Source organism: Hylobates moloch, unplaced genomic scaffold (assembly GCF_009828535.3).
Source record: "Hylobates moloch isolate HMO894 unplaced genomic scaffold, HMol_V3 SCAFFOLD_2, whole genome shotgun sequence".
Classification (NCBI taxonomy): domain Eukaryota; kingdom Metazoa; phylum Chordata; class Mammalia; order Primates; family Hylobatidae; genus Hylobates; species Hylobates moloch.
In genome coordinates this window covers 87,809,136-87,834,050 of record NW_026652277.1, presented here as the reverse complement: position 1 = coordinate 87,834,050, position 24,915 = coordinate 87,809,136, and the positions used below count along the sequence as shown (strand labels likewise).

General features: G+C 39.8%; 1 protein-coding gene across 1 annotated transcript in view; it reads right to left on the bottom strand.

Annotated features, from left to right (window-relative positions):
* The window catches only part of IMPG1 (interphotoreceptor matrix proteoglycan 1), a 142,323-nt gene that overhangs the window by 98,855 nt on the left and 18,553 nt on the right, over nt 1-24,915 (bottom strand). Inside the window, exons 2-4 of the mRNA XM_032152857.2 lie at nt 12,016-12,249; nt 4,796-4,962; nt 4,490-4,518 (exon numbers count right to left, since the gene is read on the bottom strand). Coding sequence (XP_032008748.1) covers nt 4,490-4,518; nt 4,796-4,962; nt 12,016-12,249 — 430 coding nt within the window. The remainder of the gene's footprint in view (nt 1-4,489; nt 4,519-4,795; nt 4,963-12,015; nt 12,250-24,915) is intronic.

The following is a 24,915-nucleotide window of genomic DNA, read 5'->3' as shown; positions in this document are numbered from 1 at the left end:
CATAACTATAGCTACCAGTTATCTTGGTGTCTCACAAGACATCCTTTTCTCTCTCTTGTTGGAGGACTCAGTTCCACAGATTCACCTTAGTGTTTGGCTTATGGTAAGAAGTCCATGTAACCCCCTGAGACATATTTTTGTCCCAAACTCAATTCCAAGCTTTAGGTAAAAGCCCTAGGAAGGAAAACTGGATCTGAGGGATCCAGAGGCAAATGACAACGGAGGTTAAAAGGCACAGTGCAGGTAAGCATGGCTGATTCCTGCCGATTAAGCCAACCCCAAGCTTCCTGTTTCATGGATAAAGGGCACGTTAATATCTATGATATAAATGAGGTCTGAGGAATTCCAAGGCTACTGACAGTAGCAGGAATAGAGACATAGGTGAGAGCAGATCATTCCTATTCTCTAAGGCCCTCCCTGCTTGATGGGTGTAAGCTGCTTTGGCACTCATGGTGGGACCTGACAAGGTCACGGGACTCGGGGATACAAGGATGGAGCAGGGAAAGAGGACGCTTTTCATTCTCTCCCTCATGTATCCTGGGCATATGTTAGGAAGAGAAGGAAACCAGAGATGCTTGCTCCCTTCTTTCTAGATGGGTAGCCATTCATCTTCAGTCTGTACCCCTTTCAAATGCATCCTGAACCCCTGGAATTCCTTTAAAAAATGCCTTCTTTTCCTTTCTCCTCCTCTGTTCTCTCTTCACGGATAGGTAATATGCTCCCCTCAGATACATCCTCCAAACTGGAAAGAGTTAATTTCCCAGGCCTTAAACTGGTTGTCTTAGGATTGGGCTCAGGGGAAAGGAACCCAGAAGCCCAGCATGCTGGCAAAAAGGGCCATCAGACTCCAAACAGTCATGCAACCAGAGCCTTGGACAATGGCCCCCTTCTGCTGGGAATCCTTAAATAGGCCTCTGAGGAAGCTCTGACTGCTGTTTCCCCAAAACAGCAGCCCCCATCAGCAGGAAGCAGTTAAGATTGGTCTTTGTCTTTATTCTTAATCCAACAGCTGTTAGATGTACTTCTTTAGAGTGGGGAATGAGATAGCCAAGTGGGGAGGGGGTCCCTGGAAAAACTCCAACCAGCCTGTCCACTGGGGTAGAGCCTCTGGAAGTTCATGACATCTGCAGCGAGGAGGAGCCTGGCCCATCCTCTTTTGATTCGGAACCTGGGATTCAAGCTGTGGGTGGGAAGCAGTCTAGCTAGGCTAGTGTCCCTGTTTCCCGCTTTTCTTCCTTTCCACCCAATAAAACCCTGCCTTCCTCAGCCTTCAAACCATCTGCAAGCCTAAATTTTCATGGCTGTGGGACGGACAAGGACCCCGTTTTTAGCTGAACTAAGGAAAAGTCCTGCAACAGTGGTAATAATGTCTTCTGAAACTCACTGAAAGGTTTGTTACTATAAGCTATTAGGTCCCAAAGCATTGTGTCTGTGTTAGTATAATATAGTAGCAGTTGACCAATATATTTGATCTAATTTTCTGTGGCTCATGATGATGGGAAGGCCAAGGGTAATGGCTAGGTGTTCTGTTGTTTTACAGTACAGTTATCTAGAATTAGTCATAGCCAATAGTATCACCTACATATTTCTGCCACACCCAATTCTGCCATATTGTTAATGTATAATATACAAAATATTATCAATCAGACTGCCACAGGCTCTGGCCAATCAGAACAGATGTTAGCTGTAAACACGGATGACTACAGTGGTCCACACAGGATAAAAATTTTGCTGCTATAGTGGAATTTGAAATTAGCTATTCTTGTTATTTGTTTCTGGTATTATACTATGTACTTAATAAATGGTTTTTATGGAAACCATATTTAACAACTCCCATTATATCAAATATTATAGCACTTATAGCCTAGACAATTTGTTTTTTACTTTATAGATCTTTGTTTATAGTAAGATCTCCTTCCTCTGAATATCACTTTCATCTCCTTCCCTGTCTTGCTGTAAAAAAAAGTAACCAAGAAGAATAGCTAGTAAAATCCTAGCTATTGCATTAGTTACAAGTCAACAGTCCACTTTGTGCAGGACTCTGTGGGATGGTGTTTTCTTGTCCTTTACTAAAAGATGTGATTCTGCCACTAAACTGGCAATCTGTACCATCACTGAGGATCTATAATTTGGGAAGCTGAGCTACTCAGTTCTTCCACTGGCTTTTATTTCAAAGTCATTTGAAACTGGCGGACTTACCCGTTAGTCAGGTGAGAAAATTTTGTTTTGTCTTCTTGGAAAGGTTTAAAGTAAAAGATAATTTCTTTTTTCTTTCTTTCATTTTTGAAAACAACTTGGTAGCCATAGCTAATGTAAAATATTTGTTTCATGTTCCTTTCTTTCTCTCCAGCAATGCTGGCAGGCACAGGAATAGATGAAATGCTTCTATTTCCTTTTCTTTCTGGCTTGGGTAATTGTTTCTTATAATTTTTAAAGGTTGTCTGTCAAGATTTGGTACATTCTGTTGATTTTTTTTTCTTATGGATGGACCCTGCGTTGCTTTCTTTTTATTTTTTGAAAATGGAAGCATCGGTAAAGTATTATCCTATATTTAACTGAGAAGAATCAATATGTCTGTGTTTTGTGAGCAAAGGTAATACTCTAGTACTAAGATTTTCCTTAGTCACATTATTTCTCATGGCAATATCTTTTTAAAAATCTATAAAAGAGTGGCTTGATAGACATAATTGATTAACAAAATATATGAGGATTTTGTTCAATTTTGTATAGTAGGTGGGAAAGTATGAAACAGTTCCTGACCTTGAGGAGTTTATACTCCTACAGGAAAACTGGAGAAAGCAAGAGACTGTTCAATTATAAGTACCAAACATAGTACAAAGTTCAAAGCAGGAAGAGATTGCTGCAAACTCAAATAGTCTGTTAAGACATCCTGGTGAGGTGGGATTCCACCTGGAGCTTGAAAGAGAGTAGCATTTGAATAGATGGAGTGGAAAAGGCAGATTCTTCCAAGCAAGAGGGAAAGGCTAGGGTCAGAATCCGAATGAGTAGGGTGTGGTCGATATGCAGTGAGGAGGAGGCATGGTGGCAGCCGTGGAATCATAGATAGTAATAATGGGGGCCAAGTTGGAAAGGTCAGGAGGTGAAAGGTCTGGATTAGTTAGTTTGGCTTCTGCCTCAGTGAAAGTTCTAGCAAGAAACAGATGACTCTCTCAAAGTAGGGTAACTTGTGCAAAGTTCACTAAAGGGATTATTTATGAAGTTGTGTGAAGAGTATAAGAGCAACCACAAGGGAGAGTGTAGTACCCCACAGGTTCAGTAAGAGTGGGGTGCTAAAAATATCCTTGGGGCCAGAAGGGGTGAGGGGAGACCAGGAGCCAGACACAGAGAAGGCCCTGTGGAAAGAACAGTCAGGCAGGAACTGAGCTGAAGCTGAAGAAGGCCAATAGGCCATAAAGACTCTGCAGGTGTGTGTGTAAATCTTCTGCCAGCATTCTCTTCTCTCTCTGATTTCTTCCTCCTCACTGGCTGGCCATAACCAGAAGCCAGAGGCAAGGGATGCCACTGATGCAGTTCTTACCACTCAGCCTCCTGCACACGGAGGTGGGCTGGAAAAGGTTGGGAATGGATATTCAGAATGGCAAGAGGAAGATGTAGGAATCTTTTGAAAGCCATTGAACAGGGCTCAATGTAATAAAAGGAATATTTCAGACATCAATCTAGCAGCAGTTATGCAAGTTAAGGAGAAGAGGTTAGAAGCAAGGAGATCTGTCAGGGAGATCAGATTCGACATTTTTCACAGAGTATATTAATAAGGTCCTAGACTAGGTTAGTGGCAAAGGGGATAGAAACAAAGGGATAAATGTGAAAGGCATTGTAAAGTATTGTCAGTAATTCATATGGCCAAATTTGTGTCTCTCTTTTTAGTATTATCTTCAGATTTAGACTTCTAAATGTCATAAATGAGTTTAGAGTTTGACAACAACGTCTCTCGTCTTTAATCATTTAATCTAATGAAGTTTTCCTTTTCTCTTTATTTTGTTTTTTGATTTTCTTATTTGATATTCAGTTCTTGTTAAGGATATAACTTACAGCTTTAGTAATTTAGTTTGAGAGATATTAACACTTCACAGAATACCAAATGAGAGTTCAAAATTCAAGTTGTTCTTTGATTGTATTAAATATTTTCTTGATGTAACTAATAGTTTACCATAAATTCTAAAAATCAAACTAGTTTAATTTCTCTATTTCTTATAAGTGAAGGTGCACATTAGATACATATCACATAGCAATAAATTCATTTTATCTGCAAACAATGCAAACATCTATCTAAATCTATAAGGTCTATTTATTTTTGTTTTATGTACTTATTTATCTTCAGTAAATTATATGCAGGAATTTTCTGTCAGAATAATGTACACAGATCTTAGTGGCTGACATAAAATCCTACAGGTAGAATAGCTTAGTTTCACTCCATTATATGATCTTTTTAAATTCAAGAGCACACACACACTCTATTCTGGGTACTTGCCTGTCAGGGAAACTTCTCTGTTTTATTCTCTGCAAAAAGATAAAGATAAAAAGTAATTTTACCAGGAGATAATGCCAACTGAAGAGCTAAAGTCTATTTTCATTCCCTTCTCCCTTAAACTACACTTCAACCTGACTGTACCATATTATTTTGCAAGAATAAAATTTCTATTGGCCTAATCAGATACCTCCAAGCACTTCTTCAATTAACCCTTATGTTGTGGAAACCAATTCAAAAGGCCTAGGGGCTGGCACCTAGGAACTGCTCATGCAGTGTTCCAAATAACCATGTGGTGTTTAGGCTCACCTGCTGGAGAAGATCCAGGTGCTCCTGGGAATTGCTGAAGTTTTTTCCAATGTCAAAGAGGCAGAAGGTCTCCTGCTGGCAGATGCTGACCCAGTCCTGATATTCCCCTGTGTCAGGGATGCGATCCAGAAAGATCCGATATGCTTCCCATACTGCTTCCTGACACACTGTAATACAGAGTCGTTAATGGCCATGCCCTAAGAGGGTCCCCCTACCCAATCCCAAGCAAAGTCTAATAACATGGAAAATTATTTCATGGCTTATGTTGACACACTAATTTACAGTCTCTAAAAGTTAATTCATTTAACAAATATTTATTGAGTACTTACTATATGCTATGGAGAAAAAGGAAAGCAAGAAAATAGTGAATATTGTGTGTGCATGTGTGTGTGTGTGTGCGTGTGTGCGTGCAAAACTGCAGTAGAGTGGTTGAGGAAGACCTCACTATAAAGATGACTTTTGAGTCGTTTGGGAAAAGTAAAGTCTCCCAGTTTGTGGAGTGCCAGGGGTACTGAAGGAGCAGGGAGGATGTCATTGTGGCCAGAGCAAGGTTGAGAGTAATAGAGGATGAAGATAGAAAGATGTGATGAGGGCCAGGCACGGTGGCTCATGCCTGTAATCCCAGCACTTTGGGAGGCCGAGGTGGGAGGATCACCTGAGGTCAGGAGTTCGAGACCAGCCTCAACATGGAGAAAGCCTGTCTCTACTAAAAATACAAAATTAGCTGGGCGTGTTGGTGCATGCCTGTAATCCCAGCTACTCGGGAGGCTGAGGCTCGAACCTGCGAGGCGGAGGTTGCGGTGAGCCGCGATCACGCCGTTGCACTCCAGCCTGGGCAACGAGCGAAACTCCGTCTCAAAAAAAAAAAAGAAAGATGTGGCGAGGTGGACACAGATTGCGTAGGGTTTTGCAGACCAGCAGTCTCCAAACTGGAGTACAGGTCCCCTGGCTGTCCTTGAAGATTTTCCAAGTGATGAGCAGGCACACAACATTTAAAGAGAATCAATTTCCAGGTCTCCATTTTCCTGTGTAAGCTTTCCTAAAATTGGTCTCTCCAAAGACACACCTCTTCATTAGCACTTCCCTTTTGATCACAATCCTTTCCCCATTCATCCATCCCTATTCTTATTGTGGCACAGTGCCTCTAGGTTATCACACCAAGGAGCAATTTGCAATAACAATACTGAGTTTGAGAAAGGGAGTGAACTGAGTGGAGGGATAACACACATTTTGGCAGTCTAGGTGATTTATGATTCTTTGCTTTCAACAAATTAGAAGGAGTCCTAATAGGTTGACAGCTGATTGATAGATCATTAAAAATAATGATGACAGATCATGATGTGATTATTGGCATATAATGACAAAGGAATTAAAAGAATAAGAACAGTGCTATAACAAAACTCCATCTATTCCCATCTACTTATTTATGTAAAGAGGTTTTCTCAACACCTAACTGAAACTAAGTAAAATAATAGGGATAAAATTGATGTTAAACCTAGTCTCATTTTAGCAATGCACAATATAAATAACAACTAATTGTATATGAACAATTAGAGGAGCAAAACCAAAGCAATCACTTTGATCCAGAGGCAGAAGCTAAGGAAGCGTAAGCTACAGATCCTTTTTTAACGTTGATTTCTTCCAAAGCCCTGTTTAGAATATTGCATTTGCAATTTTGTATTTACAAACATTAACACCCACAAAACTTGAATCTCACTCTATATCCATCCCTCAATAAAAACTAAAACTATATGTGTTTAGTTTTAATTGATTATATATTTAAAATAATAAATGCAACTGAATCCAGAAGAAATTTCTTTTTACACATAAATCTTATAGTCACAAGAAACAAAAAATGTAATTTCAATTTATGTTCATATTTTTGTTACTAAAAAGTATTTTAGAGCAATCAATAACAGATTTTCAAGCATAAACATAAATTACATTAAAATGAGACTCTGAGGAGAGAAGTGGAATGGAAATACGAATGTATGGAGAAAAAGGAACCATGTGACATTTCCTACTGTTAAGAAGAATTTGCTCACGTATCTGTTAAAAGAATTTGATGGTAAATATTGAGTGGCCATGGTGGATTCTACTGGATACATGAGAAAGATCCAATTCTAGTTTTATTTTAAATATCAATATTTACAACTCACCAAAAATTACATCCTATTTATTAATTTAAACTTGACAAAAAACTTTAGATGTCAGTGGAAAAGCATGCGAGGGGATTATATAGCTAAAAAGTTGTTTTAGGGGATTAAGAGAGCAGAAAATGTTGGAAGCCTCCCTATAAGCATTTGTAATATGTTGATTTTTAACCCTAGAGCAATGGAAACAATTGGAGCCTTTAGGGCAGAGGCTGACACCATTTGACTTACTGAAGAAACGCTTAAAGAAACAATGCTGTGCTGAGAAAAAGGACCGTGGGGAGGAATAGGGTGAGACAAGACCAATCTGGAGACTCTTATGCCTATATGTTATTCCTTCCTCTCCACTTACTCCATGTCTGGATTTCTCTTAGCTTTCTGTTTTAAGAAGAAAATTCTAGATCAATAGAAGCTCAGGTCATTTACCAGCAGCAACCTGACCGGAACCTTCAAGGTAATTGATCTTTTAATGAGTAACCCACAAAGACAGGAGAGGGTGCAGTCCTGACCACCTCAAATGTGCCATCTGGTTTCTCACACTGGGGGAAATAACAGGGATCCTTGTTATTTCCCTGTTATTTCCCCGTGGGAAGCAATGGAATACCTCACCTTGCAGAATTCATTTTTGTGAACTGTCTACTGCCAGGCAAGGATCAAGAAGTTTTAATGCAAGAAGTTTTAATGCCTTTTCTGATACAAATCAGCAAGCTGTCTCTGACCCTTCATCTCTGGTCAATAGTCTACATGGTATACAAGAAGGAAACAACACTTGGATGTTTTCAGATTTGTCCAGACCCTAACAGTTGTATGTCCAGTCTAAGCAAATCAGCTGCCTTTGCTAGCCTTCTTTCTTACATACTCCACACTCTCTCTGGGGATGTTATTTTGTGGCTACTTCAATTCAAAAACCTATATAAGTGCCAGAGATACAACAATACATAAAATAAACTAGCACTGTCTTTGGCGACTTTCATGGACAATATCTAAGTGTTGGTGACTTTCACGGACAATATCTGTGTGTGAAACATCGGGGAAGATACTGTGTGACAATCTCTTCTGTCTACAAGTTAGGCACAACCTTGAGTGTGTCGCTTTTGATCTCAGATTAAGACTTGCTTTTATTTCATTCCAATTTAAGTATTGAACTAATTGTGTTCTTTGTTGAGCCTAGCTGCTCCCAGTTGAGCCCAAACTCAGACTGGCAGGCATCATAACTGATGTAGACAGATGTATACAGAAGTTCATTTTCCTGGGTGCTATGTAGCCTGAGGATGCATCACCAGCTATGCAGAGATTTCTGCAGGCAGTCCCTGTCATATGGTTGCGGGGACTGAGGTTGAGCAGTCAAATAAGAGGTACTATTTTTGTTGTGTGCATCTTCCTAGTTCTGCTCCTTTCCCTGCTGTTCTTTCTCCTACCACAGGACACAGAACTACTCAAAACCTTCCATAAGGGTCCGGAAAGAATCTTCTTTCTAGAGCATAATATCTGAAGTTGCTTGAAAAATTATCTCCCTGTGACATTGTAGTTTACAGGAATCAATGTTAAGGATGAAATCTCAGACTCTTTCTGAGGGGCAGGCTTTCTTTTTTTGTGTGGCTCCTCTGATGTTATTTTTCTCTTGGAAGCTTCTCACAAGCCAGGAGGCATAGATTCTTTCCATGATTGGAAGCACCAGCCCACAACCCACCACGATAGTCCCCCATCCTTCCTGGGGAAGTATCAAAAAAACCTTGAAAGTTGAGGCATCAAAGGACCTCAGGGCTGGGAGGGACCTGAAAACTTCTCAAAATTGGATTTTTGTAAACTTTTGACTTACCTGTCTGTACTATCCTCCTTTGAACCTGCTGGGAGGGACTGCCACAGTGATTCTAGAGAAATCCAGCACCTTAGCCTCCCTCCCACCCCAGTCTTCCCACAGTTGCCGGCCAATGCCTGAAATCTGGTCACAGAACGTCAGCTTCTCTGCTGAAGGTCATATCCTAAGTCATTTGATGATGTAGGAAGAACCCCAGGGAGCACATACCCTGGAGGCCAGGCATGGCAGTCTGTAATTGGAAGTCCTGGCCTGCAGACAGTTATTCGCAATTAGTATTGTTAGACCAATGGTATGTGCAAATGCGCAGTACAGGGTTGTGCACACATTAGAGGGAGAAATAGCACACTGAAATGGGACTCAGGACACTGAGTTCTACTCCTGTTCTGCTGCCAGCTGTGCCCCTGAACATGCCATTTTACTTCATCAGATCTCAGTTTTCTTATCTGTACAACGGGAGTGTTGGCTAGATGTTCTCTAGATTAGTGCTTCTAGAACTTTAAAGTACAAATGAATTTTACCTGGGGAACTTGTTAAAATGCAGATTCTGACAGTAGGTCTGGGGTAGGATGTATGATTCTGCATTTCTAACAAGTTTCCGGGTGGTGGTGATGCTGTTGATCTGCAGACAACATGGAGTAGAAAGAACTAGGACCCTATCCATCTTTAACCTTCTCTAAGGCACACATAAATGTGAAAGAAAGATCTAGCTTTTTTTTTTTTTTTTTTGGGGACGGAGTCTCACTATGTTGCCTAGGCTGGAGTGCAGTGACATGATCTCGGCTCACTGCAACCTCCGCCTCCTGCGTTCAAGCGCTTCTCCTGCCTCAGCCTCCTGAGTTGCTGGGATTACAGGCGTGCGCCACCATGCCCAGCTAATTTTTGTATTTTTAGTAGAGACAGGGTTTCACCATATTGGCCAGGCTGGTCTTGAACTCCTGACCTCAGGTGATCTGCCTACCTCGGTCTCACAAAGTGCTGGGATTACAAGTGAGAGCCGCTGCGCCTGGCCAAGACCTAGCTTTTGATGTTGGATATGGGAGACAGAGAGGGAGGGAAATAGAGGGAGAGACACAGGTGAGGGTGAGGAGGGTCTGAAGGGAGGCATCTGTATAGCAGGAAATTTGGCTGGGGCGCAGAGTTCAGCCTGTAGATTGCCAGAAACACGCTTGCCTCTTTTGCATTTGGGCTTTGAGATAAGCACATTTATGATTCTACCACAAAGCTCAGAACATTTCACTGTGTTGCTTTTAAGCCCTGGGAAATGAAATAATTCAATGTTCCATTTGATTTGGGAATATGAGTGCTTTCTCTCCTAAGTTTGAAAGATGTCAACGGATAATTTTGTAAAAGTAGCAACAAGAACAGTAAGTGAGTCTCTCTGTCAGAGGAACACCGCTTTGTAGCTGGGTCTTATTTCTTGTTTCTTTGTGAACCAATTTGTTCGACTTAAGAAACCCAGCTGATGAATAGTAAAATTTCATATTACCTAGGGGCAGCCATAAAGATAATGGACTGTCATTGCTGTGGGGAGAAAAACAATGGTTTGTTTCATCCAGGGAAACAAGAATGAAAGAGGCAACCTAATCAAGAATAAAGAGCTGAGAATAAAAATTCAGAGCTAAAAATTTTGTTGCAGCAATAAATAGTGTATTCTAAATACTTGCAGTGAATCCTATTTGTGAATGTTGCAAAGAATGTTACGTGAAAATAGGAATAGTTGCATTCATATTCAGTGTGATGCAAATACTATATGTACGTCCATCCCTGAGCAAACAATATGGAATTTACCAGAGTCATTATCTGATCAATGTGTAGGCACACTCGAAATTAGTAATTTAGGCATGTCACTGCCTTTTCTCTATTTTCCCAACGGGCTCTTTGCGTTCTGTGTCCACCAACAAGCGTTGGCTAGTACCTGCTCTGTGGAGATGCTCTTCTAGGACCTCAAAATAGTAATATAGTGCCCTTGATTTTCTGTAGTGAGAATCCTCTTTCAGACTGTGATACAGTAGTTTTCACTTTTCTATGGGTGTGCCTTCTTTCAGAAAGTGAATATCTTTTTATTTCCACAGAAAATGAGACACATAAGGAATATAAGACTTGATATTTTTGAGACTGTTAGTTAATTATGCTTCCAAAACCAAATAAGAACTCTTCAGATTAATTTAACGTGGGCACATCTAACAGAAATAGACATCCAAGAAGTTTTCTGGATGTTAGTATTGTGAAATGGATATTCAGTTGTCATAGTGTACAACACATCACAGGCTGGAATTGAACCGGCTTGCTCTAGTAGATAGATGGGCTTTAAATAAAGCAGGGTGGCTCTGCTTTTTGGAATGGAAGCAAACATCTAGTGTAATCAAGATAGAAATCAGTAAAACTCTCAACTTTTGCGTATAAGATAAATTGAATTTAAGACTCAGAGAGACAAGATATTTTGCATTATTTGGAGCCACCTGGGGAATTTTAATAGTAGCTACCAAAGATTTGTTTTTTTTTTTTCTTTTAAAAAAGAAGCCATGAGAATTTTGTCATCCATAGTAAGTTAGTGAAAGGATAGTCACTGATGGCTGCGCTGTGATTAACTCCTTAATGGTTTCTGGCAATGCCATCAGAATCCTGTTAAGCAGTCTTGGGGTAAAAAGTGGACTGTGACTCTGCTGGAAACCACTGTAATTGTGTTGTAAATTCTGCTAACACTCCTATATTATATCTTGGTAACCACTCTTTATTTGTTTCTCCTCTGCACTTCAACGTGCCTCTGGGTGCCCAAACTTTAAAAGTTTCTGCTGGATCATCAATACACAAACTTATAAAAGGATCTGGATTGTAATGTTGCTTTTGAAAAATGAAATCTTAAGTCATAAATCAATTTGCTTAGATTCCTGACATTGCAATCATCCTGTGCTTCTTACCCATATGAACAACATTAAAATGGAATATTGAGCATTGGTAAAAATAAAAAATAAAGGGGTAAAATCTGGATGTGAAGGTTTTCTGGTGATTCATAAATGTCCTGTTGGTTCTGTGCTGCACAAGATATTATTTTAAACCGTAAGAGCTGATATCTACCATAGTTTTGAATGTTTATTATTCATTACTGTCAGATTACCACTAGGTTGATTTTTATAATTCTTGTGGCTAAATGACAACTGGAAGTTTTAGGCTAAAGACAACCTATGGATGAATGAAAGGGAAAGGATGGAAATAACACAAGGCTAAACAGGTTTCATCTCTTTCCTTACCTCTCAATCTATAATAAGCTTGAAGACTGGCTAAAATCTGTTTCATGGATTCCTGTGGACAGACTTTAACCCCCGTTGGGAAAAATGCGGATCTTTTTGTTCGATGCTTTGCCAAATCGAATATTCGTCTCATAGTTGACATTTTGTACATTTTTTCAGTACTTTCAGTTGTTTCATTTCTTGGGGGATTGTCTATGTCTTTAGTTTCAGAATGGTATATGTTAATGGAGATATCTGTAAAAGAAAGATTGATATCCTGGTGAATATATACATTTATGTGTTATATGTGACATATATGGGTAAATGACTTAAATAAACTGAAAATTATAATCCTCTAGTTTATAAAATTTCTACCTTGATGCAACTGCTAAAGTAATATTCCAAATGACAAGGCATTTTCAGAAATAAGAGAATAGTATAATGAGCTGATCAAGCGTCTTTTTAAAAAGCCAATGTCTCAAATCATCTTGCCTTTAGGAACTGCCAAATATTGAAACCATTTCCCACACATCTTTCTAAAAATCACTCCCCACTTAGCACTCAAGCCTCTCAAGAGATGTCTCTTATCATGGATAATATAATTCAAGCAGGGAATGATATAGCATTGCGATGCCCAGAGGTGTACTGTTGATGAGGAAGTGGAGTGCTTCTAAAAACCTAGGGGAAAAATGCAACAAAATAACCTTCCTGCCTATTAGTGGCAGCCCTAGGAATTCTATATGGGCAGGGCTCAGAGCATGGCAATCTGGCTGAAAGTGGGTTGGAGCAAGGATGTATCTTAGAATTGCATTTACAGCGCAAGCTTCGCCATTTCATGAAGGATGGTGAGAGGAAGGATGAAGGGGGAGGACACCAAGGGGGAGGCTGGCAGAGAATGTAACTCTCTTCTAGGCCATTTCATCCTGCTGGCATGGCTGGTATCTATTAGGGTTAGGTCTAGACTGCATTTTTAACTTTCTAGACCTCTCATAATAATAACTTAGATTCATCACTTTTTAATTTTGAATTTTTATATGTATTACCTCATATCCTCACAAAAGCTTTACTACATAGATGAAACAGGTATCATTTTTCTCAGTTCATCAGCATTTAGGGTACCGAGGCTCAGAGTGGCAGTGTGTGTTAACAGTGTAGTCAGATCTAAGTTACACATACATGTGAAAGAAAGACCTAGTTTTTGACGTTGGGCTTGGGAGAAAGAGAGAGAGAGGGAAAGAGAGGGTGGCAGAGGATGTTAACAGTGTAGTCAGATCTCAATTCTTCCTCTTCTACTCCATCTCTTTCCTTTTATCCATTCTACCATTAAAAAAAAATTATTGATGAACAGCTGGGACCTCTTTCTATGGCCTCTTGAGACTCCAAACATGGGGCTTATAGAGACTTATAATCCCATTTTGCTAGGGAAGGCTCTCAAACCCGTATCTTCTGAAATGTGATAAAAGGGGAATCCAAGCAGGATAGCTGAAGAGCAATTCAAATCTTACTGCAAAGCATAAAAGTCCCTCAATATTGTAGAGGGTGGAGAAAGTCTGCCTGGGAACACATATTCCTGTCACTTTGAGAAGTCTCAGAGTGCCCTGTGTTCACCTTGGGCAGAGGAACATTCTTAGGAAAGAATCTCCAGGAAGGGAGGAAATTTAGAGATTAATTGGCTCACCCAGCAACACACTAGACCCATAAATCATAATCTCTGCGTAGAATACGGGCATCAGCAATTTTTGAAAATCCTTGGGTAATTTCAATATGCAGGCAGGTTTGGGAATCACTGCTTTATAGATCTACTAAGATGCTTACAGATGAAGAATCAAGATGGGTGCATTGCAAACTGGCTTACACAGTAAGAAAGTTATCACCTCCAAAGGAAAGCCAGAGGCAGGGAATGCCTGGTGGAAATGGAGGTCTGGCTCTGACTTGTCTGGTTCTGTCCCTTCATGTGGTGATATCATCTGCGGGCAGGCTTCCATCAAATTCCCCTGATGATGGCCAGCAGCAACTGGATCACCACCTTGACTCTCATTCGTGTTGAAAAATAGCCTTTCCCTTAGGTCTGACTGCAACTGGAGCAAGACCAGTTGCAAGGCATATGCCAGTGCTATCGGCTTGATCTGAGTAATTACAGGGCAGGGAACTGGGATTACTTGCAGTGCTCATTCTAACCATGGAGTTGGAACCAGTTTTTCCTGAGTCAAAATGGCTGCATGGCAAAGTGAAAGGTGCCCATTCAATCTAGGGGCAAAGTGCAAGAGAGGGATAGGAGCCGAGCACACAGCTGCTAGTACCCATTACAGTTAGTAAAATGTGAATTTTTGTTTAGGAATATTAATTTTAATAATCCTTTCTAGCAGTTTATGGATTGCAATAAACTTGTCATAGTAAAAAGTAAGTTTTTGTTATATTTGAATTGTCATTTAGAATGGAAGAAAAAGCTGCCTCACTGGGTAGTTCTAGGTCTAGGCAGTGTAACACAGACCATATTTAGGGAGACTGTGCCCCTATATGCCTGCCGTTCTCCATTCTTCTCACTGTGCCTGCCTGTAATGTGTGGGGTCCTGCTATCGGCCTGGTCCTGTTCTGTACCTTGTCATCACCACAGTCTTTGGTCCTTTGGGGCTGGTGCTGTTCTTACTGCCTAACATTATGCCCTGTAGAACTCTCTGAGTAACTTGGCTTGGGAAGAGTATCTACTCTACCCTGGCTCTGGGAACAATGTTGCTGTCCCGGAATTTTTTTTCCAGGTGGATCCCTTTGGATCCTAACACTTTGCACATATCCAGGCTGGCTGACAGAGATCCTATTTGATATGAGTCTTTAGATTTCATCCTATCAGGGTAGGTAACTTGACTTGGGAAGAGTATCTACTCTATCCTGGCTCTGGGAACAATGACGCTGTCCTGGAATTTTTCCCAGGTGGATCCCTTTGGATCCTAACACTTTGTTCATATCCAGGTTCACTGACAGGGATCCAATTTGATATGGGTCTTTAGGTTTCATCCTATCAGGGTAGGTGCAGAAGCGGGGGCGAGAAGGTCACAGATTTGCCCTGTTTCTCAGCACTTCCATGAGCTCCCACTTTTCCCTTTCCCCTACTAGGGTCAGTATTTCCCTATTCTCTACAAGTCAGCAAGTCCACACAGCTGGGGATCTACAAGGGTGAATTAGGGTAATGTGAACCCATTTGCCTGGGATACCCCAGTTTATAGCTGTTATCCTTTCATTCTCAAATGTGTCCCTGTTTGGGAAATAAATTATAAGGTCACCCAGTTTTAAATATTTCCTGCTGGAGAAGACCCAAGACAAATATTCTATAAATGGTTGTTTCTTTCCTCTAGAAAGTACCATGTTCCACTTTTGAATATCTCCACTTAACAAATTCCTTCCTTTGGGTTGAAAATCACTTTCTGATAACTTTCACGTATCAGTCCTATTTCTGTCCTCTGGTGCAGCAAACACCAAGCTACAACTACTTCCATAAACACTTCCTCATATTTTTCCTACTTTAGGTTCTCTTGGCTGAACAAACAACCTCCATCTTTTTTTTTTTTTTTTTTTTTGGTATAACACCAATATTAGACACCTTGACTACTCTGTTTCTGTGACACAAAACCAACCACAGAGAACCCCCCTGTGATGATGCTGTAGCTTGAGCTGGGATTAGAATCTTTTGTCTATGCCTCTGCCCCATCCTCACTAGAGACGAGGTGAGAGATCAGGAACTTAGGCTCACCTGAGTCCAAGGATGACAGGCCACAGTGATAAAGTCTGTTTGTTACAGATTTCAATGAAATAAAAAGAGCTGATAGTTGTTGGAGCTGACGAAAGCACTCTCGAATAAGGCAATTAGACCAGTTCAGATGCTGTTCTCCAGTCCTGCATAAATTGTAATGTTGATACTGAACTGAACTTTTAAAGATTCTTTGGGTCACTTTTATGAGTTTGATATTTTTGGTTTATATAAGTATTTGAAAAGAGGAGGTGAAAATTTAATGAGAATGAATTGATAGTTGGAAGACTTGCTACAAAATAGAGTATATTTAATAAAAGACTGGAAAATTTTTTGAGGCAGGAAATCTCTAAGATGATGGCAAAATGAGTGTAACCTACTTGATGATGAATTGGCTGCCATCAACAACTGTTTCTGAATGAAATGAAACATTTTTTTCTGAATGACTTCAAAAAAAAAATAACTACCTTTACTTTGAGTTGAAAATTACTTTCTGATAACTTCCATGTATCAGTCCTATTTCTGCCCTCTGGTATAGCAAACGCCAAGCTACAGCTACTTCCATAAACACTTCCTCATATTTTCCCTACTTTAGGTAGTTCTAAAAAAGGTATTGGAGTAAAATAATATTAGAACAGTTTAATTAAATAAATTATGAATTAAGAAAAAAATACAATTGTACTATTTTAAATTATAGATTAAACACTAGGAAAACAACCTTTAAGCCAATAGGTTTTGGAAATAGTCATATCATTGATAAAGAAAAGATAGAAATGGAAAGTAATACATTTGAATATTCAGAACTTCTAAATACAGATGAGGAACAGCTGTAATATACATGGTGCTTACTTTCTGAATTTAACTTAAATATGTTCTTTACTTATGAAAGAAAAAGGTAGTAGCAACACAAATCATATAATGTCACTCAACTATTCAAAATGTTTTCATAGAACCAATGGTACACAGGGCCTAGAGCTGTCACTTACTAGTTGTATAATGTGGGTGTACTTGACATCCAAGTACATCCTGAGTTTCCTCATCTATAAAATGGGGAATAATAATAATACCTCCCTTACAGGGTTTCTGTGATATTAAATGAGTTATAACATGGGCAGCATCTAAAACAGTGTAAGACACAGTGTAAATGCTCAATAAGAACTCCTTTATCAGATAATCGAGGCATTCCACTTGCTGGTATCGCTCTTCCTTTCCTTACCCTCCTTTTCTTTTAGTAAGATCTCGAAAGCTTTATTCAAAATTTTCATTAGTCAGTAGAATAACATTTTATAACTCAGTGAAAACCTGTACTACAAAAATTATAAAAGAAAATATCAGCAATAGCATGAAATCACACAGTGTAAAATTAGACATATTTAGAACTGGTTTGTGGGAAAAATGCATCTCACAAGTTTTCTTAATATGTCATGGATTAAATAGAGTGTTTTTGTTACCAGCATAGCTTGGCTCTTATTCCCACTCTGCCCCACCACTCTTCCTTTCTAACATACCCTTTCACTGTGCTATTCCTCAGCCCTCAGACAAAACTATGTCTATGCCCTGAAGTCTTCCTGCTTCCACACTGCAGTGCTCATCTCTTGTTTGTCTTTCATATGAGAGGGCCCTTCTCTTCCTTCTCTGTTGTTTTCCTACTTTTCTTTTAAAAGCCAGTGAAATGTTACATTCTCTACTATGCTTTCTCAGATCCCACATTCAGAATTCATTCATTGCTCCCTCCTGTTCCTCCAGGGTGGTTCATATCTCTGTGGCATTCACTGATTCACCTGTATTCATTAAGTGACTACTGTTTCAGGTCCACTATGGTACATAGCTGTAAATGAGATAAACAAATGCCATGAAACTTGCGTTGTAGTGCTTCCTTTGTCCTGTCTTGAATACTAATTTGTTGTAAATATATGAGTTTCTCCCTTTAGACTGCAAATACCTTTGGGATCTGTATTGTCATCTTGCCCTCCCCTCTCCAATTCACCTTGGTGCTTGCCTAGTACAATGTTTTGTACATGACAGGGATGCAATACATATTAATTAAGTGAATTAATGAAAAATGTGTGTGGAAATATTAATGGGATTTTTAGAATATATGTATGAATTAGATTTGTTTTAAAAACCATTAGACTGTGAAAGAATGCTTCATGTCTTGCCCGCATCCATTATTGCAACTCCTCTTTGAAATTTCTGTCCTCTTTTTAAGTGTCTAATATCACAGGCTTAGGACACAGTCATCTTATTAAAGATAATATCCTAAGTGAAAAGGCAAATAAAAATTCTTTTCTAAATAAACACCAAAATACCAGAAAAGAGATGGTTTATATATAAAGTATATTTTAGTACAATCTGCATTCCCAGACACTTTCAATCTTTCCATAAATAAATAATGGAACCAATTAAATATGTGGATATCAATGAGGAAGACTATCATTATTACTTGGCTCTTGAGGATGGCAACTCCCTTGACCCTCAATTATTGCACTTGACAGGCAAAACCATAATCATGGTTAAATTCAACCCACTGCCTACCCCTTACCTGAATCTTTGTATAGCTGATCATGGCTGGAGAAAAACAGGTGTTAGAACACACTTTAAATTTATGGTCCTTAAGTAAAATCACACTATATTTCTCTGGTCCAATTCAGTTTTGTACTCCCCTGGAGAGCTACACACTTTTCTCAGATTTCTGGTACCTTCTTACTGATTCTTGCTCTTAGCTGATGAGTTTGCTTCACATTTTACCGAGAACAAGAGGAGCCAGAAGAGAACTTCCCAAGCATCCAGCACTGCATCTGCTCACTGCTCACTGGCTGCGTCTGTGCTCATAGTCTATGCTTTGCCTCCTGTGACTATTTGATGATTGATCTGTGCTCCTACTTAAGCCCAACTCTCCACTTCGGCACCAGGTCCCATCCTTTTTCACCATTCAAGAACATTCTTCCAGATACTCTTCTCTCACTTTCCTATATCATTTTCCCTTTTGATATTGGATTATTTCTAGAAGCACATAAACATGCTATTATTTTACCTTCTATTAAAAAATCCTCTCTCTATAGCATGTTTCCTTCAGATACTAGCTCATTTTTCTATTTACACTGACACAAACTATTTAAAAAGACTGTCTTTTTGGTGTGGCAATTCCTCAAAGACGTAAGGACAGAAATACCATTTGACCATTTGACCCAGCAGTCCCATTACTGCATATACCCAAAGGAATATAAAGCATTCTGTTATAAAGGCACATGGATGTGTATGTTCATTGTAGTATTGTTCACAATAGCAAAGACATGGAATCAACCCAAATGCCCATCAGTGATAGACTGGATAAAGAAAATGTGGTACTTATATACCATGGACTACTATACAGCCATAAAAAGGAAAGAATTCATGTCCTTTGCAGGGACATGGGTGAAGCTGGAGGCCATTATCCTTAGCAAAGTAATGCAGGAACAGAAAACCAAATACTACATGTTATAAGTGGAAACTAAATGATGAGAACACGTGGATACATAGAGGGGAACGACACATGCTGGGGCCTATCAGAGAGTGGAGGGTGGTTGGAAGGAGAAGATCAGAAAAAATAACTATCAGATACTAGAGTTAATAGCTGGGTGATGACATAATCTATACAACAAACCTCCATGACACAGTTTTCCTATGTAATGAACCTGCACATTTACCCCTGGACTTAAAAGTTAAAATAAAAAAAAGATTTGTCTTTCCATCGTTTTCCAAGACAAAAGCAAGGTCCTAGTGAGTGAAGATTTCCTCTGATACCACATGCATAGATACCAATACCTGCCCCCTACCTTTATTCTCTCTCTCTCTCTGTCTCTTTCATTCTCTTTATATTTCAGTATTTGTGATGTGCTTATAGAGCCTGGTGTATTCAATGTGTGAATATGACACTTCACCAGAAGGTGTGACTATCTAACACACAATATACAGAAAGTGACCGTAAACTATAACTCCACTGATCCCTTCTGTGAATTTGGATATTGACATTTGTTGATGGGGGTGGTGGTGAGGGTGGTGGTTTTGTAACAAAATAGACAATTTGGGAAAAGGCAGAGATCTAGCACAGTAGGAAGGGCTCCCTTGAGCTGGGAGGGTCTTATGAAAGACCTGGCAGGTAGAAAGTATTTAGGTGGACATAAAGGAGGACAAGACGTCGGTGGGTAGGGAACCTTCTAGCAGGCTAAGGAAAATGGTTGGCACCGAAGGCTTAAGTTGGGGAGGTTGGTGTTATTTATTTATTTATTTATTTATTTTCCTTGTAAAATTTAGCCACTGTATCCTGGAGCTGACCTAGATTCTGCAACCCAGTGTAACTATGATAATTTTGGAAATTTCCGAATATATAGACAGGGAAATTAAAGGAACAACCACTGAATTTAAACACTTTCAAACATTACTTTATCCTAAAAAACAGTCAAATCTGCCCAAGGATGTGAGTGGCAGTTCTGAAATACTAGGCTTTTGACTCTTCGTTTATTGTTTAAAAACTAGGCTTGGGCCGGGCACAGTGGCTCACGCCTGTAATCCCAGCACTTTGGGAGGCTGAGGTAGGTGGATCACTTAAGGCCAGGAGTTCGAGACTAGCCTGGCCAACATGGTGAAACCCCATTTCTACCAAAAATACAAAAAAAATTAGCCAGACATGGTGGCGCACCCTTGTAATCCTAGCTACTTGGGAGGCTGAGGCAGGAGAATCGCTTGAACCTGGGAGGTGGAGGTTGCAGTGAGCAGAGACGGTGACACTGCACTCCAGCCTGGGTGACAGAGTGAGACTCCTTCAAAAAAAAAATTAGATTTGGATCACCTAAGCATGTTTATTAGCTAATGTGAAAGCCAGCCCTTTGGTCAAAGTACCATTTTCACTCTAGGTTGAAGGCTGATGGCCATGTGACTGCAATGTTGACTGGCATCCCTGAAGACATAGGCCACATCATCTCCTTGTCATATCACTGAAGAGTTTATTATTTTTTTCCTTCCGGTACCAAAGTTGGCTTCTAGACATAGCTGCTTACAAAGTTTCTATTTCAGGCTCAGCTTTGCCCACAAGTCATTCTCTTTCTTGGCTACATATTCAAGTGGATACTTAACCTGTTTGGACTATTCCTCACCAAACTCTTCTAGAGGAATTTTTTTTAGCTATTTAACCTTGTAGGCATACAGGGGCTTACTGTACACATACAGTGGCAATACTAGACATCAGGAATACGAGAATCAGGCTTTCACGGTAGCATTGCTATGAAAGCAACAGCCATTGGTATAAGCACTTAGCAGACCCATTATGTCTTCCTAGGGGAAAAGGTCTCGATGTCTTAATGAATAAATTAACAGGAGCAGAGATAAAATTTACTGTAATTTCTACAGAACAAAAATCGTAATTTGAGGAACAGAACTCTATAGAGAGTAAGTAGGTAACATTTCAGCACCAATTCAATGACTGGAAGTTAAAAAAAAACACAATCTTTCCCAAATTTTTCTAACCTTACTAAAAAAAGTGAGGGACTGGCATTTCTGCAAATGCTTCTCTTGTTTGTGATTCATTATAACCTGGTCCTCCCACTACATTAGTAGATTCTCAATTACACACCTGAGAAATTTTTCCCAAAGAGCAAAAGCAATTAAATACAAATCGTGCTTAACATACCTGAATATGTATCAACAAATTATGCAGATTTTCTGAATACCTTGTTCAATCTATCCCAGAAGACTGCATGGATTTTAAGCATGCTGTTTCCTGGGCAATAAAGTGGAGGACAGAGAAGCTTCTACAACTTGATCTCCCACTTGCCCTCCTATAGGGAGTTCTCAACAAACTTATACAATGCCAGCCCCAATCTGTCGCCTTAGAGGCAAAATTTGTTGGAATAAATGATGCAAAAGAAGATCATAGAAAGTAAGGAAACTTGCAGTTATTTATTTTAATGATTAGAAAGTAAATAGACTTTCACAATCAGCATGCATGCTGATTATCAATAATGCATGGGGTGGATGTTATACCATTTCCCTCTCTGTAGCTTTTGAAAATTGGATGCCATCACTGTCTTTTTTTACCTCCAAAACTGGCATTTGTTCAGCAGCAATACTCCCTGCTGAGGATAAAAATCAGCGGTCTCTTATCTCAAATAATTAGAGTGGTTGCATTATTTTTTCTCTTCTTGCAAAAATCAGGTTTAACCATCAGACTTGCTATGTCAGAAGGAAATGGTTAGGACCTTGGCAAACCCTTACAAGAAATAAGAGGTTGCTAGTGCCTACCTTCTATTCCATACATGTACATATGTACTGAGCCCTACCTCATTGCACACACACCAAAAAAAAACAAAAGAAAGAAAAGGAAGAACCAAATCTGTTGGTGGCATGCTGAGGTACAAACATATGCACTTCTTGCTGAGGGCCTATGCAGTGTAGTGAGTGGGTAGGAACAGAACTGAAGTTGAAGGGAGAGGTGGAAAAGGAAGTTGCCTCTTTCGTGCCCAAAGGGGATGACCCTCTGAACAGGTGGAATTGCCAGTTGTTCAGGTCTGGTAAATGTCAGGGAGTGAAGAGGTAGGAGTCTAGCAGGGTCATGTTTTCAACTGTACCCAGAACAGAAATGTGTGCAAACTCATCATCCGTCTCAGTAGGGTGAGAGGGCAGGGCATACTGAGAAGAGGAGGAGTGTTCTTTCTCAAAGCTGACTAGTTTCTGTGCCCTGGGAAAGGAGAGAAACACATTGCAAGAAAAGGTAGTACACACTGCCTCCATTTAAGGCATGAAATCACTTGATAATGCAGCCTCTCGGATGAGGTACATTAACATTTAGCTGCCACCTGCAGAGGTGCTGTCCCTGCAGGTGGGGAACTATACTTCTAATAATGGAGGAATGCCTTTGCCTCTCAAACAGCGGTACAGGCGCCCTCAAGGTATGCAGTACTGTGCCAGGGGTTGTGAGAAACCATAGGATCAACACATTGCTTCTTCATGGAGTACTAAATTTACTTTGGCAATTTTAGCAAACATTTAAAATGTTGAGGACCACCTGAATACATAAACCAAATCAACAAATCCTTTCTCTACAGATGAGCCAATCTTAAACAATATGAGAGTAGGATATTTTTATAAGCTGTGATTAATTGTAAAATGCATTATCACTTTGAAAAAATGGTGAATAGAGTTGGATTAATGCTGAGGTGAAGTTGGGGTAAACAGAATGTGAAACTGAAGTAAGAACAGTTACATTAAAATTGTCAGCCAGCTTGGTGAAGGTTTCATACATGGCTGCCTAGTTTTCAGGGGCTGACACAAATAAACCAGTCCTTTCTCCAGCAGCTGGACTTTTCAGTACCCCTCAGATCATCCTGCTGCCATCTCCTCATATGTATAGGTTCAGGCTGATTAAGCCACTCCTAATCATCTCATCTTTTTTTTTTTTTGAGACGGAGTCTCGCTCTGTCACCCAGGCTGGAGTGCAGTGGCGCAATCTCGGCTCACTGCAAGCTCCACCTCCCGGGTTCACGCCATTCTCCTGCCTCAGCCTCCCAAGTAGCTGGGACTACAGGCACCCGCCACCACGCCCAGCTAATTTTTTTGTATTTTTAGCAGAGACAGGGTTTCACCGTGTTAGCCAGGATGGTCTCGATCTCCTGACCTCGTGATCCGCCCGTCTCGGCCTCCCAAAGTGCTGGGATTACAGGCATGAGCTACCGCGCCCGGCCAATCATCTCATCTTTACATTAGCCGAAGTTCCACTAACTTTTTCACTGCTCTGCCTCCCAATTCTTAATTATGTGTACTTTTTGGAAACCATCTCCATAAGTTTCAGAATGTGGAGTTTAAGTACACAGGTTACCATAAGAGAATCTGCATGGAATTGTACAAGTAAATCTGAGATAGTGATTGTATCTCACAAATGTGAGCAACACTATGCTTTCCAGAGCACTGTTATAGCCTAGGTTGACACAAAGGTTGGAAACCAAGCGGTTATGCCAGAAAATGCCAGGTAATGCATGAACCAGAGGAAGATTTGGCCCATGATATTTGAAGCTGACTTGGAGGTGGATGGGGACAACAAGTAACAAGAATTCAGAGACCCACTAAGAGCTTATAAAACAAACTCCAAAAAATTCAGGAGGAAGCTAACTTCAGAAGCTGAGGTGTCCTGAGGAAATATTAGGGGAAAGGAATGTGGATTTACTTATGGGACATAACGATTTGTGCCAAATATCCACTTTACTTCTGATTCCAGCTGTGCTGAGGTGCTGAAACACAAGGTATCTTTCTTCCTGTGATTGCTAAGAGTGCTACATATTTGGGGGCAAAATTTGTATCATCCGATTCCGATTATATCTGAAGTACTTATATCAGAGTCGGCTCTAATTTAGCCCAGCATCCCTGTATTCTGGAAGTTTGTGCTTTCCATGATTATAATTTTACAAACCACACACTACCCTTTGGTTTTACTGCTATCATGTAAACTTAATCTTGGAGTATGTTGGGAATTCTCAGTAAAGACAATTGCATATATATAGATTGTTTGTTGCATATATTACAAAAAAATGAATGATATTCTAACCACTCAAGCAGAGCAGAATTGGAGCAGATCAAACAGAAACAGCTGTATATCTTTGCCTGTTAACTTTTGGATGCATGAGGACCTTTCAGTTCCTGCAGAAAAGTAAGGTAAACTTCATTTTGGGTACTTGGAGACTGAAGCATAGTAAGGGCACTCTGCCACTTCCTCAATTTGGGCAAATAATTAATTTCTATTTGCTCTGGTTTGTAACTTGAAAAGTAGATAATAGTATTTCCAACACTATAGTTTTTGATTAGTGCTTGCCTATTGTGTAGTTGTATTTTGAAAATTAAATGAGAAAATGGATGTTAGTGTTTTGCAGAGAGCCTGGCACATTGTTACCTGTTATTATGATCTAGTGCCACTCTATTCTGCGGTTTAGTGCTAGGCCTGGTAGGAATTGGATTGCCTGATGTAGCAAATAAAAGTATAGGACCAAGTCAAATTTAAATTTCAGATAAATTTTCAGTAAAAGTATGTTCCATGGAATATTTGGGACATAGTAGATGCATATGGACAAAATGCGCCTGTTAAAAGACGGAGATTGTCAGACTACATTAAAAAAGGTTCCCACGATTTGCTGTTTTAAGAGGCATATTTAAATCAA